Source organism: Siphateles boraxobius, unplaced genomic scaffold (genome assembly GCF_051911475.1).
Source record: "Siphateles boraxobius isolate OS27281-9 unplaced genomic scaffold, OSU_SipBor_1 16, whole genome shotgun sequence".
In the NCBI taxonomy this organism is placed as follows: domain Eukaryota; kingdom Metazoa; phylum Chordata; class Actinopteri; order Cypriniformes; family Leuciscidae; genus Siphateles; species Siphateles boraxobius.
Window position 1 is genome coordinate 9,973,519 of NW_027508766.1, and position 27,394 is coordinate 10,000,912.

At 36.8% G+C, this 27,394-nt stretch overlaps 1 protein-coding gene across 2 annotated transcripts in view; it reads left to right on the top strand.

Annotated features, from left to right (window-relative positions):
• Window positions 1–26,837, top strand: part of dmrt1 (doublesex and mab-3 related transcription factor 1) — a 34,874-nt gene extending 8,037 nt beyond the window's left edge. Inside the window, exons 4-5 of one of the 2 annotated variants that reach the window (XM_077231549.1) lie at window positions 11,003–11,147; window positions 25,486–26,837. In XM_077231549.1, the coding sequence (XP_077087664.1) occupies window positions 11,003–11,147; window positions 25,486–25,607 (267 nt within the window). In that variant the 3' untranslated portion in view covers window positions 25,608–26,837. The remainder of the gene's footprint in view (window positions 1–11,002; window positions 11,148–25,485) is intronic. The other variant, XM_077231550.1, reaches the window with a different exon arrangement.
• Window positions 26,838–27,394: the final 557 nt, after the last annotated feature.

Consider the following 27,394-nt stretch of genomic DNA (forward strand, 5'->3'; position numbering starts at 1 on the left):
AATTAATTTTGAAAGTGTGTAGAGAAGACATGGGGCAGCTAAACCTACACGTGGTTAGCTAAGTTTGAGCCAGACAGAACATAAACCTGACCGTCAAGAACTTTTTGTCTCTCGAAATAAATTAGACCCAGCCACTGATATATAGAAATGAATTGATATCGACCTACCCTAGCTTAATCTAGTTAATCGTTTATACATAATAAATGTTGCATCATTGCTAAACAACTAGCGCCACCAACTGTCAAAAGTTTCACTCATGTTTATGCTAAAAACTTTAGAACCATAAGGCCTAGAAACAAAAGTCCTCTGATTCCTGAGCTCAAGACGATTTCACCATATGACGTAATTGTCTGTCATGAAAATTTTTCTGCAATTTGAATTCTACACAAAACGTACTTTTTCGAACTCCTCCTCGGCCGATGCTCCGATTTCCACGAAAATTGATCCCGATCATCTCCAGACCATGCCGACAAAAGTTATTGGATTCATGTCGATTCGTCAAACCATTCTCGAAAACCGCGCAAACTAATTTTACGTAGCGCATGCAAAAACGGACGTAAGGCTGTATCTCCGCAACGCTTTATCGTATTCAGACCAAACTTGGTACATGTCATCACAAGCATGACCTGAGGTTACATGCAGTGTTTCGGCGCAGTGCCACTTACTGGTCCGGAAAAATTGATATTTTTGCTTATATAACTCCTGAACAGTTTGTCAAAAATCGTAAAAGTGGTATCGCTAGATTAAGGACATCATGCCAAGTAGCCTGATTTCCAATTTTTCCATATCACCTGTTTTATGCGTCGGCCATTTTGAATTTTGTACCAAAATGCTGTATTTTCTGAACACATGAACGTATCGTTGCGAAACTCGGTATGGGTCATGCCCTGAGGGAGCCTGAGAAGTTTGAACCAGCGACTACTAGTGGTTAAATTACATGTTGAAATGCATATAACTCTGTGTGTGGTTGACTGATTTTCACGGGAGTCATCTCCTTGGGTTCCTGAATCCTTGCCGAGTCCAACGATACCACCCATTAGGGGTGTGAACCTACACTGGTCTCACGGTTCGATTACGATTATTAATGTCATCGATTCAGTTCAATTCGATATCGCGATGCATCGCGGTGCACTGCATCTTCAATTTTACTTCAATAGTGATGTGTGCGCGCGCGTGTGTGCGTGTTCACCTGTTCGGGAAGGCACAGTGACAGAAACAGTGACATTCCAGTTTAAGTTTCAAGGGAGAAAAGCATATTTATGCCATTAATAAAATAAAATTGTCATATCAATTTTGTTTTAAAGAAATGTTCATTTAAGCAACGCTCATTCATCAGTGTATAATGTTTCCATAGAGAGCGCACATCAACCGTCGCCGAGTCCGCTGTTGAAGGTGACGATCATCCATTTATAATCATGCTTAACAACGGATACTTAAATCAGACAAAATTATTGGGGCGGGTGGATGATTTTTGGCTGTGGATTCGGGTGACGTTGGAGCTCCTCCGCTTACTCTACAGCAGTCAGACTCTTCCAGGCGTTCACAGCTCGGGGTGAAAACGGTTAACGTGGTTTATCAAGTTAGTGGTATTACCTCCTGCATATTCTATTTTTGCGTGACATGAGCGCACAGCGTGTGTCTTCTCTAGGTCGTGCTTAAAAGGTTGTTCATAAAAGCCGAAATGTGCCCAGATGTAGTGCTCCAAGTAGTTGGAACATTTTTAATTACTCGCACTCGCGTCTCACCTCCCTCTGCCAGTGTATGCTGCCGCTACAAAACACATACGTGATAAATGACGTCAAAAAAGCGTCAGTATATTATAATCTATTACTGAACCGATACCAAATCGTCCTCGTCTGCATCGCGATGCACCGTAGAAACGATTAATTTCAACACCCCTACCACCCATGCTAGGTTTATTTATTGTAAATAAATGCATATATTAACACCCAATAAATGCTGTTTTGAACTTTCTATTCATCAAAGAATCCTGAAAAAGTTGTATCCGGTTTCCTCAGAAAAATTAAGCGGCTCAACTGTTTGAATGTTGAATTAATAATAATAAGAAATGCATTACTTTAAAATATTTACTTTGAAATTACTTTAGCAGCAAATCAGCATATTAGAATGATTTCTGAAGGATCTTGTGACACTGAACTGCTGAAAATTCTGCGTTGCCATTGCAGGAATAAATTACATTTTAAAATGATATTAAAATAAAAAAACTTATTTTAAATTGTAATAATATTTCACAGTTTTAACTCTATATTTTATATATTTGAGCAAATAGATGCAGCCTTGGTGAGCATAAGAGACTTCTTTCAATAACACAAAAAATATTACTGACTGTAAACTAGGGATGGCCCGATACCGATACTGGCATCGGGGATCGGGTCGATACTGTCCTCATATACTCGTACTCGTACTCATAAAAATTCGCCGATACCACGTACATTTTGCGAAACGAAACTGGCCGCCGCGATAAATAAAACGATTCGCGGGCCTCCCGCAAACTAGAAATATCTATGAATACAACATATTAAAACTAATAGATTTTCATTCATCTGTTGCAGAAAAGCAAGAAGAACAACTAAAACAAAATAGAAACGATTTACAGGCCAGAGTTTCTATTCATAACGTTTGCAGCGTTGAGCGATGTAGCCAATCACAGACATATGTGTTGATTTCTTGAACGCAATGGCTAATCAGAAGCATTTAAGATAGACTCCCCTCACTGCTCAAAACTTTTTTGTTCAGTGCTGAATTCTGTATGCTGGCAAATCCTCTAATTATAACAAACAAAGTGTGGATATTATGAAAGATTCATTGTGCAGTCAGCTTCATTGATAATAACAGATGTGTGAGATCGCGATGAACTGTCAGCTTTTTAGGAATTAGACTATTAAGGGAGCGCACTTTGGGCGCATTCAGTCATGTCAGACCATGCACGCAGTAACTGCTTGCTTTTATGTTAAATTAACAGTGGTTTGTGTGTTAATACATTTATTATTTTACTCATTATTATTTATTTTTAGACTTTGAAAAAAAATGGTATCGGGCCATCCCTACTGTAAACTGTATAGTACTTACAAAGTGGGGTCAAAAAGTCAGAGACAACACTGGAGAAAATGCTTTCAAATTATTTAACGATTCCATAATGTTAAAAAAATCATTACACATGATATATAATTATCATAACTATTTTAAGCTTGATTGCAAAGTCAATATGAATTTCAGAATTTCTTATTATTTGGTGTGCCCTCTTTTTGCTCTAAAGAGAATCTTGTTCTTCAATGAAATCTGATCTTTTGTACAAAAGATTTACATGGTCGGGATCACAAATTAGCTTATTTGAGTAGTGACCTGGAAATAGTGCAGACTAGCGTTTCCATTTGAAATGATAGAGACACTAACGTATTAACTGTATGGTTGAAGATTTAACACTAAATTATATTCAGATGTAATGCAAACCATTAGCCAGATGCAAACCATGCAATTCTGAGGCCAGGCACATTAATCTGTCCTGGCAGCAGCTCTCCAGTGTGGACATTGTCTATGTCAGACTATACTGCACAAGTTTGAAGATGTCTGTTTGAAGATGTCCAATTGGACAGCATAAAATTGAGGGCATCCTCAAAGTCATGGCCCGTTCAACTTTGATATATCATCTTTGTATTGCAACAGTTTTACAAGCCTTTATTAATCAGCCAAGACTCACTGCCATAAGAAAGTGTCTTCATACCATGATGTAAAATGGCTTTCATATGGAGATCAGCCTGTGTATATGGACTCCGATTTATATTGCAAAGTATCCCTGTTGTATCAAATCTGATCTACTCAAGTGTGAAGTAAATTCAATCTATATTTCTCCAGGGAGTGTTATGTACACACGTCAGTGATGGGGCCATATTTCAGCATATTTGTGCAGTTGGGTCCCTGATGGCGACATATTGCTCAAGGGTCACCGCCTCCATCTCCTTAGTGTGTCCCAGGGTTTGAATTGCAAAGGTTAATGACATTGCTCATAGATACAGCTTTGCTGTTTAAGTACAGCTCTGTAGAGGGGGAGTGACTTTAATTCTGATCTCACATTGTCTGATTTTACTATTTGGAAGATGCGTGAAGGAAATTTTTAAGTTTTTTAGTAAACTATCGCTGCGTCCGAAATCGCATATTATCTGAGTAGTACTACATTTGAGTTTACTTCGTGACATTCTATATAGTATGAATGTGGGTAGTATGAATGAAATTCGGATGTACTACATTTGCCATGTTGTTACTGTCACGTGACCTACCAGCATCAGTTGCGTCGCTTCACTTCCATTCATAAATCCCCTCCCGTGGCCTCGTGGGATAATAAATTGTCCATCGAATGCGCGCTTCAGAATTTCTGCGTAGTAGTAGGTCACCCAGGGACTTTTGACTAGTGTTTTTCAAATACAATGTATTCGGACTGCTCTTTGGCGTACTCTTTTTCGCATAGAGTAGGGAAGAATTCGGTCTCGGATGCGGCACAAGACTATTAGTTTAGTCTTTGTTTTTATTGTTTTAGTTTTCATTAGCTATTGGTTTGTTTTTAGCTTTTAATAAAATATTCATTTATTTAAAGGGTTAGTTCACCCACAAAATAAAATTCTGTCATTGTTTACTCACCCTCATGTCACTCAAAAACCCTAACGCTTTTGTTTTTTCTTCGAAACATAAATGAAGATATTTTAATGAAATCTGAGCGATATCTGTCTCTCCATTAACAGTCTATGCAACTACCACTTCTTCGTTGCAAAATTTCATAAAGAGATTGTAAAACAAATCCATAAGAATTGAACAGATTTAATTTAGGCTTTTATTCACATATAAACATTCATCAACTCGCACATCAGTTGGTAGACGGAAGTTCTGTAAGTAATTAATGGGTGAAAAATAATCCTTTTTGGGTGAGCTAATCCTTTAACATTTAGCAAGAGTTGTTTAAAATTAAAAATTGTACAGTAGTTGCTAGGGGTGTAACAATACCCTCATGTCACGATTCGATACATATCACGATACTGAACTCATGATACGATATTATTGCGATACTTCAAGACATATTAACAGTAGTTCAAGACAAAAAATGTACTGTTGATTAAAATGTTAAATTTGGTCTTACATTGGAGTGGAAATGAGGCTTGGACTTGGTGCTGGTAAACCAACACACAGGACAGTGGTGACAAAAAGAATAAAACTATTCATGATTCTGAAGCTGAAAATACAGAATTATTTTAGACGAACATGCTTGCACTCTGTCACTGACTAGATATATTTAAAATAACGTAGGACACTTTTTACTGGTAACATACAGCTTTTGGCATTATCAGGACCCACAAATATTCCCCCATTGCATTATTATACATTCAACATTATACATAGTAGTTTAATGTAGTATTGAGACTAAAACTAGAATTTTTTTCACACAAATTTTAATTTTGGTTAATTAATACACGATACTTAATACTTCTATTGCGATATATTGTTACACCCCTAGTAGTGGCCAAAAGTGATGTCTGGAGGGGATATTTGTTTTTAATGACCCTACCTAAGTTCAATTAAACCATCAAAATATGAGGAAAATATTTTATATATATATATATTTTAATAGTTTAAATATGAGAGAAACACTAAACTTGAACAAAACAAAACACTAAACTTAGTTAAGGTATATATCTGACAAAATTATTTGTCAAAATTATTTTACTACACACAAAGCTCGCAGGAAAAAGAATACACTGACTAGAATATAATCGCATGCAAAAACAAGAGAGAACTAATGAAATATGAATAACTTTCATAAATAATCATTTCTTTGAATGACAGCCTGGCTAATAATTATGACCGCACAATTTTTCATGTTTCTTTGCATTATCTCAAATAAAACAATTGACTCCAAGCAAAACTACACAACAAAATCTTTAACAAATTTTGAATAATATTTCAATAAAGGGTGAAGATGTCAATTTTCCTAGGCCGGAAATCACTTTTGGGAACTACTAGGCTTGGGCGGTATCCAAATTTGGATACCGTCAAACCTCCTCCCTATTTTACCGGGGTATACGGTATTACCGTGACTAATAAAAAATTATGACACAAGGCTCAAACAGCGTCACCAAACTGTTGGATTGTGCCTACACCGTTCAGAAACTGAATACCAGATCGGGCAAAAAAAAATACAAATAAAAAATCAAGGCCAACCCGTGCACTGATCCCGGCTGACGGCATTAAATGTAATATGAGCCAGAGCCCTATTTAGACTCGAATATTTTTAATACGTGGCCCGTTATAATATGGTGGCGCCAAATAATTTTTTAACCCAGGTGCTGAGGGGGTGGTAGATATAAATACTATTTATAAATGAGCAAAAATGGGACACTTAATAATATTTAATTATTTTAATTATGACAATTGTATTCATTTTATTAATTAATTTAAATTATTTTAACAAGCAACAAGCAAGAAGTGCATTTGTAAATCCGGTGACACGCGTCCATTGATTTTTATTAATACAACTTTTCTGTCAGTGCTGCAAAGATTAAGTTGACGATCGCCATCTCCTAGTGAACGCATATATAGAGAGAAATGCAAATCATGGATTACATAATCAGAAGGTATAGCCTTTTTCTTTTCGTTTTGAATTGTTTCGTTTAAAGAAATTGATGATTGATATCTCCGTAGTGAACACGCCTATAGAGAGAAATGCACATCATGGATTAATCAGAGAGTATGCTGCCTATATTGCTTTTCCTTTTGAACTGTTTCGTTTAAAGAAACTGACGAATCGCCATCTCCATAGTGAACGATAGAGAGAAATGCACATCATGGATTACATTATCAGAGAGTAGGCTTGCCTATTTCTTTTCGTTTTGAATAGTTTCGTTTAATTTGATGATCGCCATTTCCGTATGAACGTACATAGAGAGAAATGCACATCATGGATTAAATAATCAGCGAGTGGCCTATTTCTTTTCGTTTTGAATGGTTTCGTTTAATGAAATTTCAAGCTTTATTTAGATATCTGTCATGTCTGTGAGACATACACTGAGTTTCGGTTAATTTATGATGAGATTTCAATGCAAGTGACCGCGACGCGCCAGCGCACGATCATGTCATGATTATGTTGTCTGCTATATTTGATTCTTATTTATTATTGCTTGATAAAAAAATTATTAAAATTAAGATACAATTTATATAAAACGAAATTCACTTTAAAGAAAGGCCTTTTACAAAATGAAACTTAATTAAGTGGTCAATGTCTGACTCCCGATGCATCCCATCTTACTCGTGCTGTTCAGTTTTCATTATCAACGTAAAAAAAAATAACATTATAATATTTGAACAAATATAAACTAATGCGTTTATTTAATGAACTCGGGGCAAAATGCATCCTCGCAGCAGTGAGTGGGTGATTGTTTCGGAGATGCGACATTAGGTTAGAGGTGTTTCCATCTCTCGCGGTCACCTTTTTTATTGCAACATTTACAAATTGCCTCGTCAGTATTTACCGCCACTCCCTTCTCTCTCTCTCTTTCTCCTCCACACTGTCACTTGATGACCACTACATAAGCATTTTTAGGCATTGAATAAATTATATTTATATATTATATATAAGTGCAGGTAATGACGGTATTGAAACTGATACCGTTGCTATTTTAAGACCCCGCGGTATACGATATTACCGAAATACCGCCCAACCCTAGGAACTACTGTAGTTCATACAGATAGTGTCTTGAACACAGCATTTTTCTAATATCTAAATGTTTTCCATTTCTAAATTAGTGTCACTGTCCTGAGAGTATAACAAAGGATCCCCAATTTAAAGGTTCAAATTCTTCTGTAGTTTGAACAGTTTGACCTGTTTTTAGTAAGTAGTTTGCTGTAATATTTTAATATTTCATAGAAAAATTAAATAATCAGTTTTTAAAAATATATACATTTCAACTACTTTTGTCTGTCAAATCAAAGTTAATTTAATACAAACAATTTTGAGGGAAGAATACTTTAAAACATGAAATCACAGATGGAACTCCTGTCGACTTGTGAGACCATGTGTCGAGGTCGTTAAGATAAACATATCAGATGACACCAAGACACCTTTAGACACCAAGGTTAGTTTAGGTTGTCATGTCAAATGGAGTTTTTAGCTTGAAAAATATTGTGGAAAATAGAAGTATGAAACCGAAGTGTGAGATTTGTGTTCGTGTTTTGTAATTCTGAAACTTCACAGTTGTTGGTATGGAGTTGTTTGTAGGACATTATTGTATGACAAAATCATAACTTACCATGAAACTTTCCATCATAGCTTCTTCTCTTTATTAATTTGGTCATTTTGGTAAGGAAGTGATAAGGGCGAGGAGCTATTCCTCCTCATCTGGCTTTTATCTTGGCACGTCCATCTCCCGCCCTCTCCCACCTCCAGTGAGTGGGGCTCCGCTGCACTGCAGGTGGAGAATGAAAATATGAGGGTTGCGTAGAGGATCCAGACAGCTGATGGTGCCAGATAAGAGCTCACTCAGGGAGGTAAAGGACTCCAGCCAGCCCTCATTAATGATGCTGCTCTGGATCGAACAACGCTAGCATGCCTGCTCATCATTTCTGTGAGCACTTCTTGTATTACATGAATTGGGAATCACAATGCACTTTCAAACTGGTGAAGCTGTTTTAAGCAGGCACTATGCAATGTTACCAGATTTTTCTCTAGATATGTTCATACCTGAGATAGAGATCAGAATCACAGGGAAGGACGTTGAATGATGCATGGATTTTACTCCACTTGCACTTATTTGGATGTAAGTGTTAAGTAAGCAAAGAAATAGCTGAGTAGGATTGCAAATATTTTGGCACAAACACACAGTGTTTGTCTCTTGCTTGTTGTGGCACATGTTTTTTTCCACCTTGTTTTATTTCATGTATGTATTGGTGGGGTACTCTTGAAAAAATACAGTTCAATTTGTATTATATTTGTCATAGGCAATATAAGAGGCTGACATTGTTTAAATAACAGTTTATAAACCTGTCAAGAGTTGATGGGGTGAACAGTAAATGGTGACATATTACTGGCCGACAGAAATCAAATTCCATAAAAGTGAAATTGAAAACACCCTAAAGCCTCTGTTCTGCCAAGTAGACAGCTTATTTTAAAGTTCTCAAAAGAGGGAAGAAAACTTGCCAGAGCAGTTTGTTGCAGTTTATTTTGGAAAAAAAAGAGAGGGAAAAATAAAGCAATCTAGGCAGAAGGTCAACAATAACTTATACTGGCCATTTTTTTTCTTCCACTCAGACTAGAGGTTCATATTGGTATATCTCCTGGTTCAGACCAATACAGATGGACCATATGTGTATAAAAGAATGAGAGAAATTGCAATGCCCAATATGGTGTCTGCAATAAAGGATCAGCCTTTAAATTAAGAAAGCTAGTTGCATTATTAGTCAAGGCACTGCCTAGTCTATTTGCTTTACAGTGTGCATGTACAATAACTGGGCCAACATGCAAATACACTACTGTTCAAAAGTTTGGGGTCAGTGTTTTTTTGACAAGTTGTTTTTCTTTTTTGCTCTCTTATGCTCACCAAGGTTGCATATATTTATTCAAAAATACTGTAAAACAAGTAATATTGTCAAATATCAGGTAAAATATTTTGAATAAATTTTAAAAAATGATTTATTCCTGTGATGGCAAAGCTGAATTTTCAGCAGCCATTACTCCAGTCTTCAGTAGGGTTTGGTATTGTTTGAATTTTAGTGATTCAGATTCTTGTCGATTCCCAGTTTCAATTGCAAAATGGTAAAAAAAAAAAAAGTAAAACATTTTGATAACAAACAATATATGCAAAATATTCTGTTGCAGCTGAATACCATGAACAAAAATCAGCAGCCTAATGAACAACTTGACTAATATAATTTCAAACATTATTAAAGACAAGTATACAGTCAGTAATACAATAAGAACAAATAAGCAAGTTGGCAATAGCACAAATTAATACAACTGAACAGAGTTCAGAAATATTAATCAAATGTAAAATAACACTGCATATTTTTTTCTTTTTATAAATAAAATATAGATTAATCCTTATTAAAGTTACAAAAGTTATTCAGTCAAGATCAGTGATTGATTTTCTTTCGTTTTTCTTTGATTAACAGGATTGACATACATGTTTAATAGGCTGCTGTCACTTTAAGACCGAATGCACGGATCCAGTATACTGTTACACATGCGTTTTCTTTCTCAACTGTTCACATTCACTTAAGACATAACCCACTGTGTCTACAAGGACATTTTTACATAATTTTGTGTGTATTTGCCCGTTCAAGTTCAAGAAGACTTGAAAGAGAACTAGTACTTTTCAAAGTAGTAATAATAATGTTATTATTTCTAAGGAATATCATATAACCGAGATATGGTTTCAATCCATGTTTTAAATGTTTACACTTCTGTTGTGCAGCATCTCATTTGACAAAAAAAAATCATTTTTGTTGTTATTTGTAGTTATATTTTTATTTGATTTACTTTTTAAAGGCTTGATTAAATAGTTAAAGTTTGTATAAATTTGTAATTAGCATAAAACACAGACACTCCCTTTTTCAGGATTCTGTGATGAATAGAAATTTCAGAAACTGTATCCTTGCTGAATAAAAATATGATTTTTTTAAAATCTTATTGATACCAAACTTTAGAACAGTAGTGTAATGTTTTTATTTTTAGCCTGATTAGAATTAAAAAAGCAATTTGTATGATGAACGGAAGTGAAGTGAACGGACTCGCAAAATCTGTTGCTATCCTATTGTTTAACATTACTCTGTGTTCCATGCAAGCTAACTTTCACATGTTTTACAAATGATGATGTAAAACATTGATGAGCAATTATACAGTGTGAATGTCTGCACCTCGACTATTCATACCATTTGACTCTTTATGTGCTGACTTAATTCTTCTTTATTTTCCACCTGCCCCAAAATCAAATCCCTTCTGAAACAGATGCCCAATGGAAATAGCCGCCTGTCCAGCCATAATGTGCCCCCCCAGTACCGCACACACTCCTACTATTCATCTTACCTGAGTCAGGGGATCGACACGGCTGCATGTGTCCCACCCAGCACCTGCCCTGAGACCAAAGCAGCAGGTCAGTGTCTCACACACACACACACACACACACACACACTTTACTTAGGGCCATAAACTTTTATCCAGAGATTATCAACAGTGTGAGCAAGTACATCTGAGGGAGGTTCATACTCTGAGTCAAGGGCGCTGTAAAATTTATAAAAATAAATAAATTCATAGGTAAAACTTTTATGAGCATCATTTGTTCTGGTGACTTCAGATTTAAAGAGACAAGGACCATGTGCTAAGCGCTTCAGTCTTAGAACATAGAAATCATAAATTTTATTTTATATTACAATTTCCTGTGCCTTTTACTCTGTAAAGCTATGTAGCAACACTTAAACTAAATTGTCAAAAATTATTTTAAATTTATTTTTTTTGGAAACAATGTATGGCTTACTGTGCACTAGGCTTGCTACGGTAGTCTGTGTTACCGGTGTTACATGGTGTTCAGTCGCAACACCGGTTTCATCACTTGCCCACCGCGGTGAAAAGAACAAAAAACATTTTTTTAAAGCGTTAGAATATTTAACGCAATTACGCAGTATCCGTTTTTTTCTGTCACCCGTTGACTAGCATTGTATGATCAAGCTCTTATTAATGTGAATGCTTTTAAGCGCAACAAGACTAAAGAGACCGCGCTATAAGTCCTGCCTATTACACAAACACACGTGCGACCCACAGAAAAGACGCGCGTCAGTATCGAGTTCTCTTTTGGGTTTGAACAAACCATAACACACACAAATTATGCTAAAATGTCCGTTTTGTCGAGTGTCCTCATAAGAGCAGTATTAAATGATTTAAATAAAGTCTTAAATTAACGTAGAGATTTGTGAGAAAATGGACGCGTGTCAGATCGCGTCTCTGTCAGCAGTGGCTGGTCTTAAAGTGTCATTAATGTTAATCAAAGAACAAAGGTAAGAGAGTAAATTATTCACTCAGACACGGAGCCAGGATGATTATTATACCGGTAGCCTAATAATCATGAATGCACTCCGCTATCTTTTAACACATCTCCGGCGAGCGGCTTCTTCACGCAAAATAAAAAAAACTCTTCATGAAGTGCAGTGAAATGCAGCGATCTATGGCGTTTCCTGATGGATCATGTTTGTTCGTGAACTTCATTTTATAAGTGCAACTCACATAGCCTGTAAGGACACTGACAACGCGCTGACAGAAAGGACCGAGCAGGTAATATTTAATATGAAACAAAGTCTCAACTTTCAAATTTGGTCAGTCAAAGAAAATTAAACTATAAATAGGCCTACCGTTTTGTGGCTCTAATGTGTCGTGACGTGAGAGATTGCCTCAGTTGAAGCCAAGTTCAAATCCACCGACGTTAATCTACTAACTCTCCTGACTGCTTTGTCGGACAAAATATGGTGGATTTTGATTTGTCAGATCGCATCAAACTCCATGCAAAGGATGAATTGACGCTAATTTAAAAGTGAAGTGCACACTGCTGCACCAGCTTTTTATAAGCGATGTAAAAAAAAAATTAGTTTCGTTTTCAAATTAGCGCCAATTCAGCGCACAATAACAAAACAGTGTTGCTCCGCACGACCACCAATTATGCATGCCCGTGCAAACGCGCGCATTTTACGTGTGCCTTTAAATTAGTGATTTAAAAGCCCCCGCCGGTGATACCGGTATTACCGGTGTTGTCACACGTCGAATAACCGGTGGGAAAATATCCTCACCGTCACATCCCTACTGTGCACCATTCTCCACTAATTTAGAGTGTTGAAGTACATTTTAGCTCTCACCGTCAGTGTGAGTATGATTATGGCGTTTCTGTGATCCACCATTCCCGTATACCTCCAAGCTTGCCACCTGCCCTGGCTGTTAATGATTTTTACATGCTGATTTCCAGTGGTTTCAACATGAGGGTGCCTGTCACCCCCACTATCACTGCAGGGGGTGTTATGTTCCATTACAACACAAAACACTCCCAAGTTGGGTGGTCCAATCTCCAAAACACCCTTACTCAGAGCCCAGCATTGAAGGGTCTGTGATCTATTCTACGTGTTCCATACCTACTATTTATATGATTCCCCAATGCAGGGGTTTTTAATTATTTTAATATTAATTAAATGCGTTTAAAGACGTGAGGGCGATCAACAGAATGTAATAACTACAAGTTATCTCATTATTAATTTGTTTCAGTACAACAAAGACATAAAAGCCAATTAATTGCGAGCAACATGTCTTCATAACACATTTATTATTCACACACAGTATACTGTACATGCAAATATATAGCTAGCTGTCTTTTTTCTTGAAGTGGGTCTCTCAGAAGGGGATCATCATATTTTGGGGTCTTTGGCATCCAAAAGTTTGAAAACCTCTGCCGTAATGAACTGTGTGTGAATTAAACTAACTACTACAATTACAACTTAAAACACATTTTTATTCAAGACTCAACCAGTTTGAACCCTTTGGTTTGGGAAGAAACTAGGTGACATGAGTGGCCATACAGGCTAGTGTGGCCTGAGTTTGATGGGGGTCTGCACTCCCTCTTCATTCAGATCCCTAAACATCTCATAGTGTTTTATTGTGTCATATTCACTATCACAACTTCTACAATCAGACCTGAATAGCTGTTCCCAGCATTGTTGTTTTCTGGTAACTATAGAGGACTTTGAGGTATTACTACTTGTACTGTCAAGAGAGATTAAAAAAGAGGCAACTCCGTAAATGTCAAGCATTCAAGTTTAATTATTTTCAAAGTAGCTTTACAGTAAGATACAATGGCGCCTGGTTTTCAGATGGTTTAGTCTCTTGAGTCCTCTCTACTGTTTCTGTTGCTCCAGTGCTTGTGCGGCATGTATTTATTTTCCCTTGCGCTGGGGTAATCAGTTGGCCAAATATGAGGCCAAATAACCTTCAGGAGTGCGACGCTGTCCTTTCCGAGCGGCCCCCACAGCTGTCTTTGGAAAATTGCCTCTGGGGTTAGTGAGCGGGAACAAGTTAAGATTTACAAACAATGATGAAGCTTGTCATGCGTCTTTCTCCATCCGTCACGAGCGGCGGCCTGCCGGGGCGTCGAAGTGTTCTTCATAAAGCTCAGCTCGCTGTGAAATACGCCCCTGTGCGCTCTTTACTGCTGGGAGCTCGTCAGCAGCGCTCCGCCATAAATTGCCTGTGCCGGAGGTGACACTGCACTCCATCACCCGGCAGGGCAGCCTTACCTCCGCCCGCATCCGCCCCCACCCGCGGCAGCCGTCCCAGCCGTGAGATGATGTGCCCGCTGTGAGTTATGTTGGAATTTCAGTGTTATACGAGACAGTCTATGGGTTTTACCTTTTTTTTTTCTCATGCTTTGTTTTTTCTTTTTGTCACCATTTATTATTGGAAGATTCAAAGTTAGTTTTGTTTGCGGTATGGGCCTAGTTTACAGTTTTGGAGAAAGTGGACAGCAACCATGTTTGAAGAGAATATGGCTGGGCAATATGGCCAAAAAAATTATATCTCTGTAATTTTTGGCTGAATGGCGATATACGCTATATATTTCTGTATTTCCATATTTTGGATTTTAAAAAAGGTTATTTTTTATCCTGCCTAATGTTGTCCTACAAACATTGTTCATATCGAAGGTTATGAAAACAAATATAGCGAATAAAACCATGTATATGTGCAAAAAAAAAGAGGGTTAAACCGACATATCTGAAAAAAATAATGCTTTTTAAAGCATTAAAGTTAAATTCGCCAAATTAAAAATGAAAATAAGTAAAAACGAAAGCACGGACTAAATGTTAACTGTAAGTGGAACACACACATTCACTCATCTGGATTAGTAATTTAGCCCACATTTGATTACCCCATTACACTTTACAGTCACTTTAGGTACAGTTATCATAACAATACACTCAATTGTAGATTTAAAGTTCTACATATATGGCACATTTAATGTCGAACAACAAATATTTCAGCAAAATGTAATTTGTCAAAATTATTGCTCTCCTATTCTATCGTGCTCTATCTGTCTGGTGCGCATGTGTGCAGCGGCGCCCGATCACTGAAGTCTGAAGTTTAGCGGAGACTCGTTTAAGCATAAGTCTCGTCCACTCCTGACAGCAAAATGGATAGCCTATATTTGCAAGACTTTCTCACATTTACAGATGGAGAAAGTAACTTTGAAATGTAATGTTTTTCTTAGTGCATAATTTAAATCTCAAATGCATTAAACAAAGCAACAGAGTGAGCCACTTTAAACTATACGTGTTAACTATATCTTACAAGTTATTTTGAAGCCTTTAATATAAAGCATGTCTCATGTTTAGGACAAATTGGATTATGCACTTTCCTCACAACAGGTCACCCTGTGCCCTCTGCTATTTTTCAGATGCACTCTGAATATCAAACTACTGTATCTCGATATAAACAGTAATGCCCATCCTTTTATCGTTTATAAAAAATGCTGGCCCATCGATATATTGTACATGCCACCCAGCTCTAGAAGAGAATATGTGGCTTTCAGAATACAATATTGTAAAGATATTGTTTCGTAGTGAACAAGCCTTCTCTAAAAGTAATACTATACTTTTTTTTTTTTTTTTTGCTTTTTTTTTTTGGATATGGTTCTATGGTAATACCATGTTTTATTTAGCTTGGACCAAGGTAATGTTATGCTATTCTTTGAAATACTATACCATCTAGTATCCTGTAAATATATTATGGTATTCATTCAGGTCCATTACATATTTTTTAAATAGTACAATGGTATTGTAATCTCGTACATCACTGTACAATGTTTCTGACTCAGTACTTTTTTCGAATACGTGATTTTTTTTGTTGCTGTGCATCAGCAATGCTTTTATTTGAATACAAATATGGTGAAGGGCTTTATTTACAGGTAATTAATTACACATTCCAATCACATCGAAACATATGTACTGTGCTTTTGACATATATCGATCGGTCTGATGCAGTTTACAAACCACAAATTTAATGGATGCAGTTCTACTCGGTCAGAATGTTATATCACTTTCAGAGGCGTCAGACCCCCTGTAAAAAGTTCCAGGAAAACACAAAATCTCATAGGAGCAACCAAAGAGCCCATTCATTCTCTTTCAATGCAGAATAACAAAGGGGAATAATGATTCCCTCCCAGCTTTAAGCATAATTGAGAGGTAGCGCTTGAGCAGGAAGAGGTGTAACTTCTCATCTGACAGAGCGGCTGTGGCGCTTTTTTAAACATTTAATCCATCCTGTTTGCATTATTCCTCTTTGGAACATGCACAGAACTCTGGCACAGCATGTGCCCTCGAGGTTAAGTGCTGTTACATGTGTCCCTTTATTTGGTTGTTATACAGTGTCGCAAGCCTGGCTAGGGTTACATATAGGTCACGAGTTCACAAGAAGCTGCATATACAAAATTTAGGGCTGGTTTGGATTCAATTATGGTTGAATTTCGTATGATGCCAGTTGCATGACAGCTTATACTGTTGTACTCTCTATATTTACCTGCTTACAATTGGCATTTCTTATCTATTTCCCCTTCTGATCTAAGATCAGTAGGAGTAAGGTTTTCTCTTTTTCACCTTTTACACGCAAAACAAACAATTGATAGCTTTTGTAATCTGGGTCGTATGTGAGTAGTACAGATGATGCGAACGGCTAATGTGCCACATAATGTATTTCAAAAACTTTCAAAGGAATTGGTAAAGCCGGATGTGTGTCTGTCATGTAAATCAGATGGTAAATCAGTGGCCTGCAGGCAAAACCTCTGGCTGGACTGTTATTTAACCACATAGTCAGTAACTCCTCCGTGTCATGCTGTCTTCCCTTCTCCAGTGCTGATGCTAAATGCTCTGTCTTTTCTCTCTATGGATCGGTTAAATACCAGTGTAATTGGCTGCTCCAGGCTCAAGCACTGTCGTAATGTGTTGTACAACATTTCCATTAACACTTGCCTGAGGCACTGAAGAGATAAAATGGATAATGACTGCAGCCAAAGGTTCTGCTCTCTTTAGCACACTGTCCTCCTCAGGAGACGGTCTGTGTAAAAGAAAGTCTAGAATCTCAGTTTATATACTCTACCATTCAGATATGTTTTTTTTAAAGTAATCGATACCTTTATTCAGCAAGGATTCATTAAATTGAAAATATAAACATTTATAATGTTACAACATATTTATATTCTAAATAAATGCTTTTGAACTTTCTATTCATCAAAGGTATCCTGAAACAAATGCATCACAGTTTCCGCAGTATTATTAACAAGTAAAACTGTATTTAACGTTGAAAAAGTTTCCTGAGCACCATATTAGAATGATTTCTGAAGAAACATGCGACATTTGAAGACTGGAGTAATGATGCTGAAAGTTAAGCTTTGCCACAGAAATAAAATTGTAAAATATATTTAAATAGTAGTTATTTGATAACTTTTCTGTCAAATAAAATATTTTTTTTAAATTACACCCCTTAATGAAAAGATGTGTTCATAGTTGCTGCAGAGGGCTTTATTTTATGGGAATCGGTAGCTATTAAAAAAGCAAATCTATATTTTAGGCATAATTTGAGTTTTTACCTCATAGTTACTGGTTAATTTTCTACACCATTTTTTTTTTATGTTACTAACGGAAGGTAGACATTCATTCTTGAGCAGAATGTTTTCTAAATGTGGTCTTATTCAGCTTCTAACCCCTGCCGTAACATCATGAATTCAACTGAATCTATTAGGTTGTTTATTTCACCCAGGAGGGCTTCAGTCTCCCTCAGAGCATTGCTAACTGATGCCTGCACCGCTTATTTCTCACTTGTGATTATTTTCTCTCCTTTAAGGATAATAACACAAAATCCCTCAAATCATCGATCCCGTGTCTCAAGTCATTATAGTATATCCATAATGTTTCGACGGATCGGCACGCCGGCCGGGAGAGACGGACAGGTCATTTGCAGGGCCGGCGGAGAGCTGTATCAGTGCCAGTGATTTAACAGGGAGGAGGGCCTGTCAATTCTCTCAGAGACACTTTGAGACTGGGGACAGATTGGGGAACAATACAGGTCTGGAGGTGCTTATGTGTTTAATTAGCCTCTGACCCTGGCATGATGCCTCCTGTCAGACGTTACAGGCCACTCATGCAGATCTCTAATAGTCCAATAATGGGGACTGAAGTGTCCGATGTGCTCACATGTGAGCTGAATTTTAGCCGCCATTACTTTAGTCTTCAGTGTCACATGATTCTAATGCTGATTTGGTGCTCACATATTTCTTATTATCTTATTATCGAAACCGATGTACTTTTTTTTAATGATTCTTTGATAAATAGACAGTTGACATAAGAAACATTTACTTTAATAATTTTGGTCCCACTATATTAAGGGTCTGTAACTACTATGTACTAATATTTAAATTAATCATGTTTATTACTTTATTTTAAGGTGTCCTAGTTTCACTGTAAGTATACATTTAAGTACTGAGTAATATTAAGTAACTATATAACATGTACTTACTATAGGGTTAGGATTAGGGTTTGGTTTAGGGTTAGTAGTTAGCATGTAATTATGCATAATTTGTAGTAGCATGTAACATAGTTACATGAAACAATGAAACAGTAAAATTTTCTTATTACTACCTTATGATTACCCTAATCATTTTACCCATGTCATTACATTGTACAAAATACCTGGATGTAATTACAGCTGTAATTAATTTCTGTATAGATCTAATAATTACACTTTTGACCCTTTCCTTACACTTTAGTCCTCCCTTACACCTACCCACCAAACCTGTCCCTAACCTTATCCCTCCTCAATAGCAGCAAGTGTTTTGCAGTACCACATAATAATCTAATAATTACTCTTTATGCAAGTACATAGTAGTTAAAGACACCTAATATAATAGTGTAACCAGATTTTTTTTTAACAGAACAAATATCTTAGTATTTAGTCTTGCTTGCTGAAGTTCATTCTTAATACTTCAGGTTTGGATTTTACACATAGGTGCATAACTTGTCCTGCATGACTTGTACTACATGTTTGAATCATACCGCCCACAACACCTTATCATTGTACGAGTGAGTTTTGCACAGGCTACATCAGACATTTTCTTCATAATAGTTGCATTATGTTAGATGTGTTTTTTTTTTTTTTGGTTGGGTTATACACCGAGTTACAATATCTAAATACACAGTATTCAGTTCATCAGTAAAACATCTGAAGGTGCTCTGAAATATTATACCTAAAAATATTCAAATGTTTTTAAATTTTACTTTTGCAAACTCATGTTTTTCATTAAGTGTTAAACATGTCAGCATTCACCTCCCTTGAGTGCTTCAAACTCCAATGCCAATGTGATTGTGAGTGAGCACTTGACTCCGAGAACAGCATCCGTCTCTCTGCAGCAGCCACGGCTGTTCACTCTTTGAGGAGTCAGCAGCTGTTTAAAGTGCCGCCTCCTTGCTGTAGGCCTGTGTTTTCTGCGCCATTAAGTCCTGCCACAGCTCTAATGATTGAGAGAGACGTGCATGTCATTCCTTGAGGGAACTCCATCTTCCCCAGCACATCTTCAGCCAAGTCATGTCGTATGGACGTGTGTTTGTCTCTGAGGGTGCTTTCACAGCTTTTGGTTCTGAACAGAGTTTGTTTGATTTTTTAGAGTTTGCTCCTTTTGGTTAGTGTGAAAGTGGATTTTTAAATTTGGGGGGTGAATGAACGAACTACAGCCAAGTGAACGGCAATATGGTTCACCTTTGGGGTAGATTGGGAGCTGGGATCCGAACCGGTTTAAGAAACGGTACTTATTCAAAGAACCAGTTCTTAATTTTACCCTTGCACTGCAAACAAGCAGAGATGGTCTCCAAAATGTGTGCTGCACTTCATTCATGATTGAGGTGGGTGGAGCTCCTGAATGAGGTTTTTCCGACAGTTTGAGGATCCGCAGGAGTTACTTGGTTTGGTCACAAACTCTAGTAGAAAGCTATTTAGTATGATGTTCTATTCAAGTTCTGGTATAAAGTATAGGCAAAAAAAACCAAAGCATTAACTTTAAAAAATAAACATTTAACTATTTTTTCTAATCAAACCTTTTTCTGAACTGTAATCTTTAAAAACAAATACTGATTCTGCTCTGAGTGAACCCACCAATACTATAACTGAAAACTATAATTTTATATCTAATAACCAATCATTTGCAAATCTGATGCAGGGATGACATCAAAACCTGGAAGTCTAATTCGCCGCTGGTTCCTTTGTCATTTTCCTATGGGGTTTTTCAAGTAACGAGTAAAATAAAGCCTGTGCTTGGTAAACATAACTTGACGATATTTAAAAAAAAAAAATGTGTACAATGTAAATGACAGACACTGAAAACATGAATTTTAAAACAGTTCTGTTTATTTTTGAAAATGTATGTTTCTAATAAGTGGCTAGATAAGACAGTTTGAGGTATGAGAGTGTGCAGTGTACGTTGTAGAACAGAACATTAAAGTATTGTCAAGTTTACCACAGTTGTTTACCACAGGCTTTATTTCACTCATAAATTGAAAAACCCCATTATAAAACCCCACAGGAAAATCTTGAAGGAACCAGCGGCGAATTAGTCCTCCGAGTTCTGACGTCATCCCTGCATCACTCTATTGCGATTCTGTACTATTTTGGCGAAATAAAAATCTAAAATCATAAATTGATAAATTGAATTAATATCAGCCTCCCTTTCTCTTAAGCATGTCTTGTTGGGCTACTCTGCTGTTAATGCAAGATAGCAATTTTACATATCTGCTCTCTTAAGGGCCTTTTTAATAAGATATTACCAGAAAAATCATTTTATAATTGTTTTCATATGTACATTTATAACACTTATAACACTTATTTTTTCTTTAATAAAATGCCTTGGCTGCTGACATAGCATTAAAATCTGAACTACCTACCAACCTCTAATATCAGCCTATAACTTATGTTGAGCAAATGTGCACATCTTAACATTTGAGTTTTAGACTGATACAGTGACATTTATTCTTAATTTAAATGGCTGTAAGCATGCGTGTATGAGAGCATCTGTATACACGTTCGAGCATGTAAATGTGTGTTTGCGTGTGCTTGTGTGTGTGTGTTTGTGTGCCCGCCCCTGTGCGTTATCTCTATGCAACTCTGTGTGTTTATCTAAGTGAAGGCATTATGGACCCTCATGGCCCAGTGCTGGCAGTATATGAGTTGCAGAGGAAAAAGCTTATCCACAATAGATCAACCCTGAATTACCATCTTCTCTCACATCTGGGCTTTTGTTCACCTTTCCCAAACTGCCAGAAATGATTGAGCTTCTTTCACTATTTCCCCTCCCCTTTTCATGCTCTTTTTCTAAAAAAAGAAAAGAAAAAAAAAAGCTTCCTTTTGTTAAACCACACAAAGACTGTTTAATAGTTTGGAAATCTAAGATAGTCAGCCGAACAAGGGTGAATAGGGCAAAAGTTCAGATGGGAGAATAAGCTCTTTTTGAACAGCGTACAGAAATTAAATCCTCTCTTGTTTCAATACTGTTTTACAATTGACAGACGCGTGTGGTTTTTATTTTTTTGTAATACTTGTCACCGCCAGAGTGTAGGAAACTTCTTGTTTGGCAACTTTGTGAAAGTTTCATAAATGTCATTCTTATCCAATGTGTTCCCTTCTTAAAGAACCCACTTCAGTTTAAGCTGGTTTTCCCTGGCTTGCCCAGCATGACCAGTTGTAAATCCCTCCGAAACCAGAAAACCAGGATAGGCTAGGTCAAATTTTCTGTTAAAAATTAAACTACTTTTGATAATTCTTCAAAAACCTTAGTGAAGATGCACTTTATATTAAAAGTACACAAACCTCCATTTACTTATTTCATTATTTAGGTTTTATCTGTGCATTTAAAGGCCTGATTGTCTGTATTACAGAGTGTTTACGGCTGATCTAACATTAGTCTATATTAAGCGCTAATACAATGATAATCAAAGGCAACGAAGCTGTGACACAGAACATGTCCGCTCGCCGAACAGCCCCACTGGTGATTTACTGTCCCCACAAACGACCTGTCCACTCACCCGCGAGATCTTCCCTTTAATTACACCATAGATTTCCCCCTGATGAACTCCCTCAGAATTAACACAGCCACGGCTAATTCCAGCCCCTCCTCTCTCACCCTCACTCGTGTATTATTGTTGTACAGAGCGCGCCGGTGCAGTTTAGCTACACAAACATTAGTATTAACGATTGGCCAGTTTGGAATTGGTGACAAACTGCAGGCGGAGCGCAAAGTTTTGTAGCCTGAAACCAATCAGGAAGTTAATGAGGAGAAAAATTACTCCTTTTCGCCAGCGCCCCTTAATTACCTCCACGCCAGAGCAGCGCAGATGAAAAAGAGGGAGGGCAGGAAGGGATGAGAGCCACAGTAAGAGCCTTTATGCTGCTTTTCTCGGGTTATGAAGGTCAGGAAAGCAGCTGAACAGGATTTGTGTGCGTTACCCCTCCCGACACTCGTAACTTTGATAGAATCTGTAGAGACTGTAATGTATTAGCTTCAAAAGCACATTGAGATGAGAGACCTGGCTCAATGCACAAACTACCATCCAGCTTTATTGGGAACTATTAACATTTGTGCTGCTAGTGTTTCAGTTTTACATTTACATAGTCATTTATTTAAGCAGATGATTTGGTCTTTGGGTTAAAAATGTAACTGTCAGGGTTTATTTAATATTAAACAGAGCATGTGATTCTAAATGAAATTTTTAGAGAGTCTTAATTCATATTTATATTAATATCTTGATGCTATTTTAGTTATCGGTCTACACACAGATACTGGAAAAGGTCAGCACAGTACAGACTCGTCCTGTGCTCAATAGCCGTGTGCTCACTCAGCAGTCTGACTGGCTCAATACTCGTATCTTCAGCTTGAGTGAGTTTGCCAAAGTAGCCAGAACTTGCTGCAGTGTGAGGTTTATAGAAGGCACCACTGTCTTTACTTGGTTGTAATGTTAAGAGCTGACAGCACTGCTCATACAGTTAATTGATGCTGTTTGGTTTGACTGGAGAAGCTGATAAACTCAAGATCAGAAATACTTTGACAGCATTGTTTCCACTCTAACACTGTTCTGTGCAAAGGTTCAGCTTGTTCGCAATTTTTTTTTATGTAGTTAGAGTAAGTTGATGAGATTTTAAATGCATTTTGCCCCTGAAAATACTTGAATTACTTTTAGACATAATGTCTAATTTCATTGCACCTGCTTTCAAAGTGTTTGTTAATCTATGCACACTTCCAGTCAAATGTTTGGGGTTTGTAATGTTTATTATTATTCTTTTTTTTTTATGAATACAGGGTTCCCACGGGTCCTTGAAATCCTTAAAAGTTTGTGGATCTGTAAAAAAAATGTGAAGGCCCTGGAAAGTTTTTGAAAATAAACATACATAGATACAGGTCCTTGAAAGTGCTTGAATTTATTTTGTGCAAGAAGTCTTCTGTAAAAAAATCCATATTATTCCCTCCGGTCCACTAATGTGTTATTTCGCCAACACTTCATTGCCTATGCATACTAACCCAAATATGTTCAGTCAATGAGCTGTATATGACTTCATCTTCTTTCAGACGAATACAATCGGAGTTATATTAAAAAATGTCCTGGTTCTTCCCAGCTTTATAATGGCAGTGAATGGATGTTCCTGTTTTGAAGTCCATCAAAGTGCATCTATCCATCATAAAAGTGCTCCACACGGCTCTGCGGGGTTTAATAAAGGCCTTCTGAAGCGAAGCGATGTGTTCGTGTAGGAGAAATATTCATATTTAAAATGTTAAAAAGTAAAAAACTATCTTCCAGTTGACGGTAAGTAATGTGACAGTAATGCGTAATAATGCAACGTACTGCTGATATTTAAGCTACACCATGACGCACTACGCTACTTCTGACGTCACAAGTTGTGCTTTGCGTAAGCAGGCTGCATATGTTCGTTTGGCCGGAAGCTAGAATTTTTCTTTGTAGTGTGTTAAATGTGAATATTTTTCTTACAAAAACTCATCCCTTTGCTTCAGAAGGCCGTTATTTACCCCCCGGAGCCGTGTTTGAAGCACTATTATGATGGATAGATGCACTTTTTTGAGCTTCAATCTGATGGTTGCAATCCACTGCCATTATAAAGCTTGGAAGCGTCAGGGTGTTAACTAATATAACTCCGATTCGTTTCGTCTGAAAGAAGAAAGTCATGTACACCTTGGATGGCTTGAGGGTGAGTAAATCATGGGCTGATTTTCATTTTAAAGTAAACTGCTCCTTTAAAAGCATATTCAAATATATGAAAACTTCTGGTTTCATTAGCCTAAGCTCTTTTCAATAAAATCCATGCAAACGTTAATAGCAGATCATTTTAGTATACAGTATAGGATGTACCAAATATTCTTCAGTTTTATGCAAAACAGAAATACGACAAATAGAATATCAGATCTCTGTAATATGGCTAAAAATAAATGCTTTTTTGCATAGTTGTGTTTGACACATGAAAACTGTAACAATGTACCTTACAAGGTAACACGATGTAACCTTGCTCTCACTTGAAATGTGTCCCCATATTAAGTCCTTGAATTTGAAGCTATTGGACCTGGAAAGCTCTTGAAAGGTCCTTGAATTTGAGGTTAACCAAGGTGTGGGAACCCTGTGAATACTTTTATCCATTAAGGATGCAAAATTGACAGTAAAGATTCACATTATTACAAAATAATTCTGAATTTTCTATTCATGAAAGAATCCTGAACAAATGTGTCAGTTTTTACAAACTGCTTTCAACATTGATAATAATGGCTACAGAAAATTCAGCTTTGTCATTACAGGAATAAATTATATTTGACAATATATTAAAATAGAAAACATTTATTTTAAATTGTAATAATATTTCACAATATTACTGTTTTACTGTATTTTGATCAAATAAATGCAACCTTGGTGATACTTTTAAAACATTAAAAAATCGTACTGATCCCAAACGTTTCAGTCATTTGCCCATAAGTGTATGCTTACTTACAAGTTACTTACACCCACACTTACACTTACAAGTTCACGGTTACTCTGATGGTAACTTATCAGAGTTACTACAGGTATGTACTTTTTGTCTTGTTCTTGGAACAATATATCTTATGTTTATGTTTTTCACATTTCTGACAAATGCTACTTGGCTTTATATTTTGTTTCTAATGCAAAGACATTCAAACATCTTTAAGTGTGGCTTAAGTGTCCAAATACTTTTTTTTGCACTATTGTACTTTGTCAGGAACCAAAAAGCTCATGTTACATGAATGCTTCGGGTGTCGTTTATCACAGATCCCATAACCAGATTATGCTTTGGCACAAAATGTCTTCAATAATAAACAAAAAACTGTTTATCTGATGTCATGATGCATCCTATTTCAGCTTACCCCAGTGGAGTTCAAGACAGCTCAATGATCAACACTGAGAACAAGCTGGAGTGTGAGAGCAGCTCAGAGTCTGGAACCTTCTCCGTCGACTCCGTCATAGATAGGGCAACCAAGTAAAACACCCTCATCTGCACCACTCCTTTTTTTTTTTTTTTTTTTTTCTAAAAATGTAATGATTCTGTAACCAAATCCTACCTTATTGTTCAACATTTTAATGTTAATACTGATCAGGTTGATCAATGTTATTAAACTTTGTTGGGGTAATTCTTTCGAATTTTTGTAGACATAGAAATCAGTTTCTCAGTGATGATCAGAAATGCCATTTACCAGGTTTCACGCAGTTTGATAGCTTCAGTTTGTTCACTTTGATGCTGCAGATTTTTAAGACTAAAATGAGTCACTTTCGCTTTCTAGCAGAACGCTATTTAAAGAAATGGCAGAGCCGAGCGATTTATTGTCACATATGGGTTCAAGCTCAGTATTGCTGTCATTGGCCTAATGGATAATCTAACTTCCTTTCCATGACCTTCATGCTGCAAACTATATGAGGGCTTCTCAAGCATCTCCATAGTGTTGTGCGGGACAGTTGGGTTAGAAGAGATACTATTCAATTATGCTTCAATCTCACAGCAAACGGCTTGTTTATTTATGGCCATCACTAAAGGGCATCATTTAACTTCCTGTGCATGATCCAGCTAATGTGCAGTGCTCTTCTGAGCTTTCTTTGTATAATATGAAGCTGTGCCCTTGATTTTAATGGTGTTGGTCCAGATAGTGTCCTCAGTCAAGTCACAAATAGAGGAGAAGAGGGACACACAACTTTGTCTTTCCTTTTAGGCTCTGTTTGTTACAGATGTACATTTAACTACAAATGATGTAATTGTTCAGTATCTTGAGCTGATTGAAATGAGATATATGTTAAGTGTAATCTGATTTTTACTTTTTTTTTATAATGGATGGCCTTTAATATGCTTCGACAATCAGTATATATTTTGCACTTAATAGTAATGGGTATCTAGCAGAGACAAAAAAAAATATTTTCTTTCTAAAAATGAAATTAAAATGTAATTATTTTTATACATTTCTATTTTGTGATTTTATAAGATTTTGTTAAACTAACAGTTCACAGTTTGATTCGTGTGTTCATTTGTTTTCCAGACGTGTACATTTACCCACTGTATTTTGGTGTTGGTGTGGATGTGCTCTCGTCCTCTGACACCATGATGTTACAAATATTTTTATTATTGTTATGATTATAAAACAATGCAAAAGCTCATTTGCAATCGTTGTGTGTTTATACACTCTCATGTTCAGTGGAAATAAAATCATTATTGATGAGATATAAAACACGAAATGAAAATTACTTGTATTTTCTTTGCTCTGCACCCTCAAAACATTCATTCGATTCTGCGCCATCAGCTGTAATCAATAACCAGACCATCTTGTTTTTTTTATTAAATGCACTTACTCTTAATTTCATCCCCCAGTGGTTTTAGTGAGAAGAATGTGGAGTTACCTATATGGCTTTGGCATTATAAATCACTTCTGGAGAGCAGATTGTACAGCAGTATCGATTGATCCTGATATATCACAGAAATTTACTGTCACTTCTGTTTTCAATTAAAGATACAATCAGTCAGATAATGACTTAATTGGATTTTACAGAAGATTGACTTTTATTGTCCCGTGCTTTACGAGTTTAGTTAAGGAAGGTCGCTTTATCATAGGCTGTCAGCACTGGGCTCCGGCGTGCCGCCGTGTCCTTCTGTTGCTGCTCCAGGTTTGTGTTCCAGCGACAGCCTGAAAAGTGTCTGTGGATTTGTTTTCCTTGAGCTGCTATTGTGCCATCAATCACGGCGGGTGCATTGATAGATAAAGCCGCCCCTGTCCCAAAGTCTCAGTGC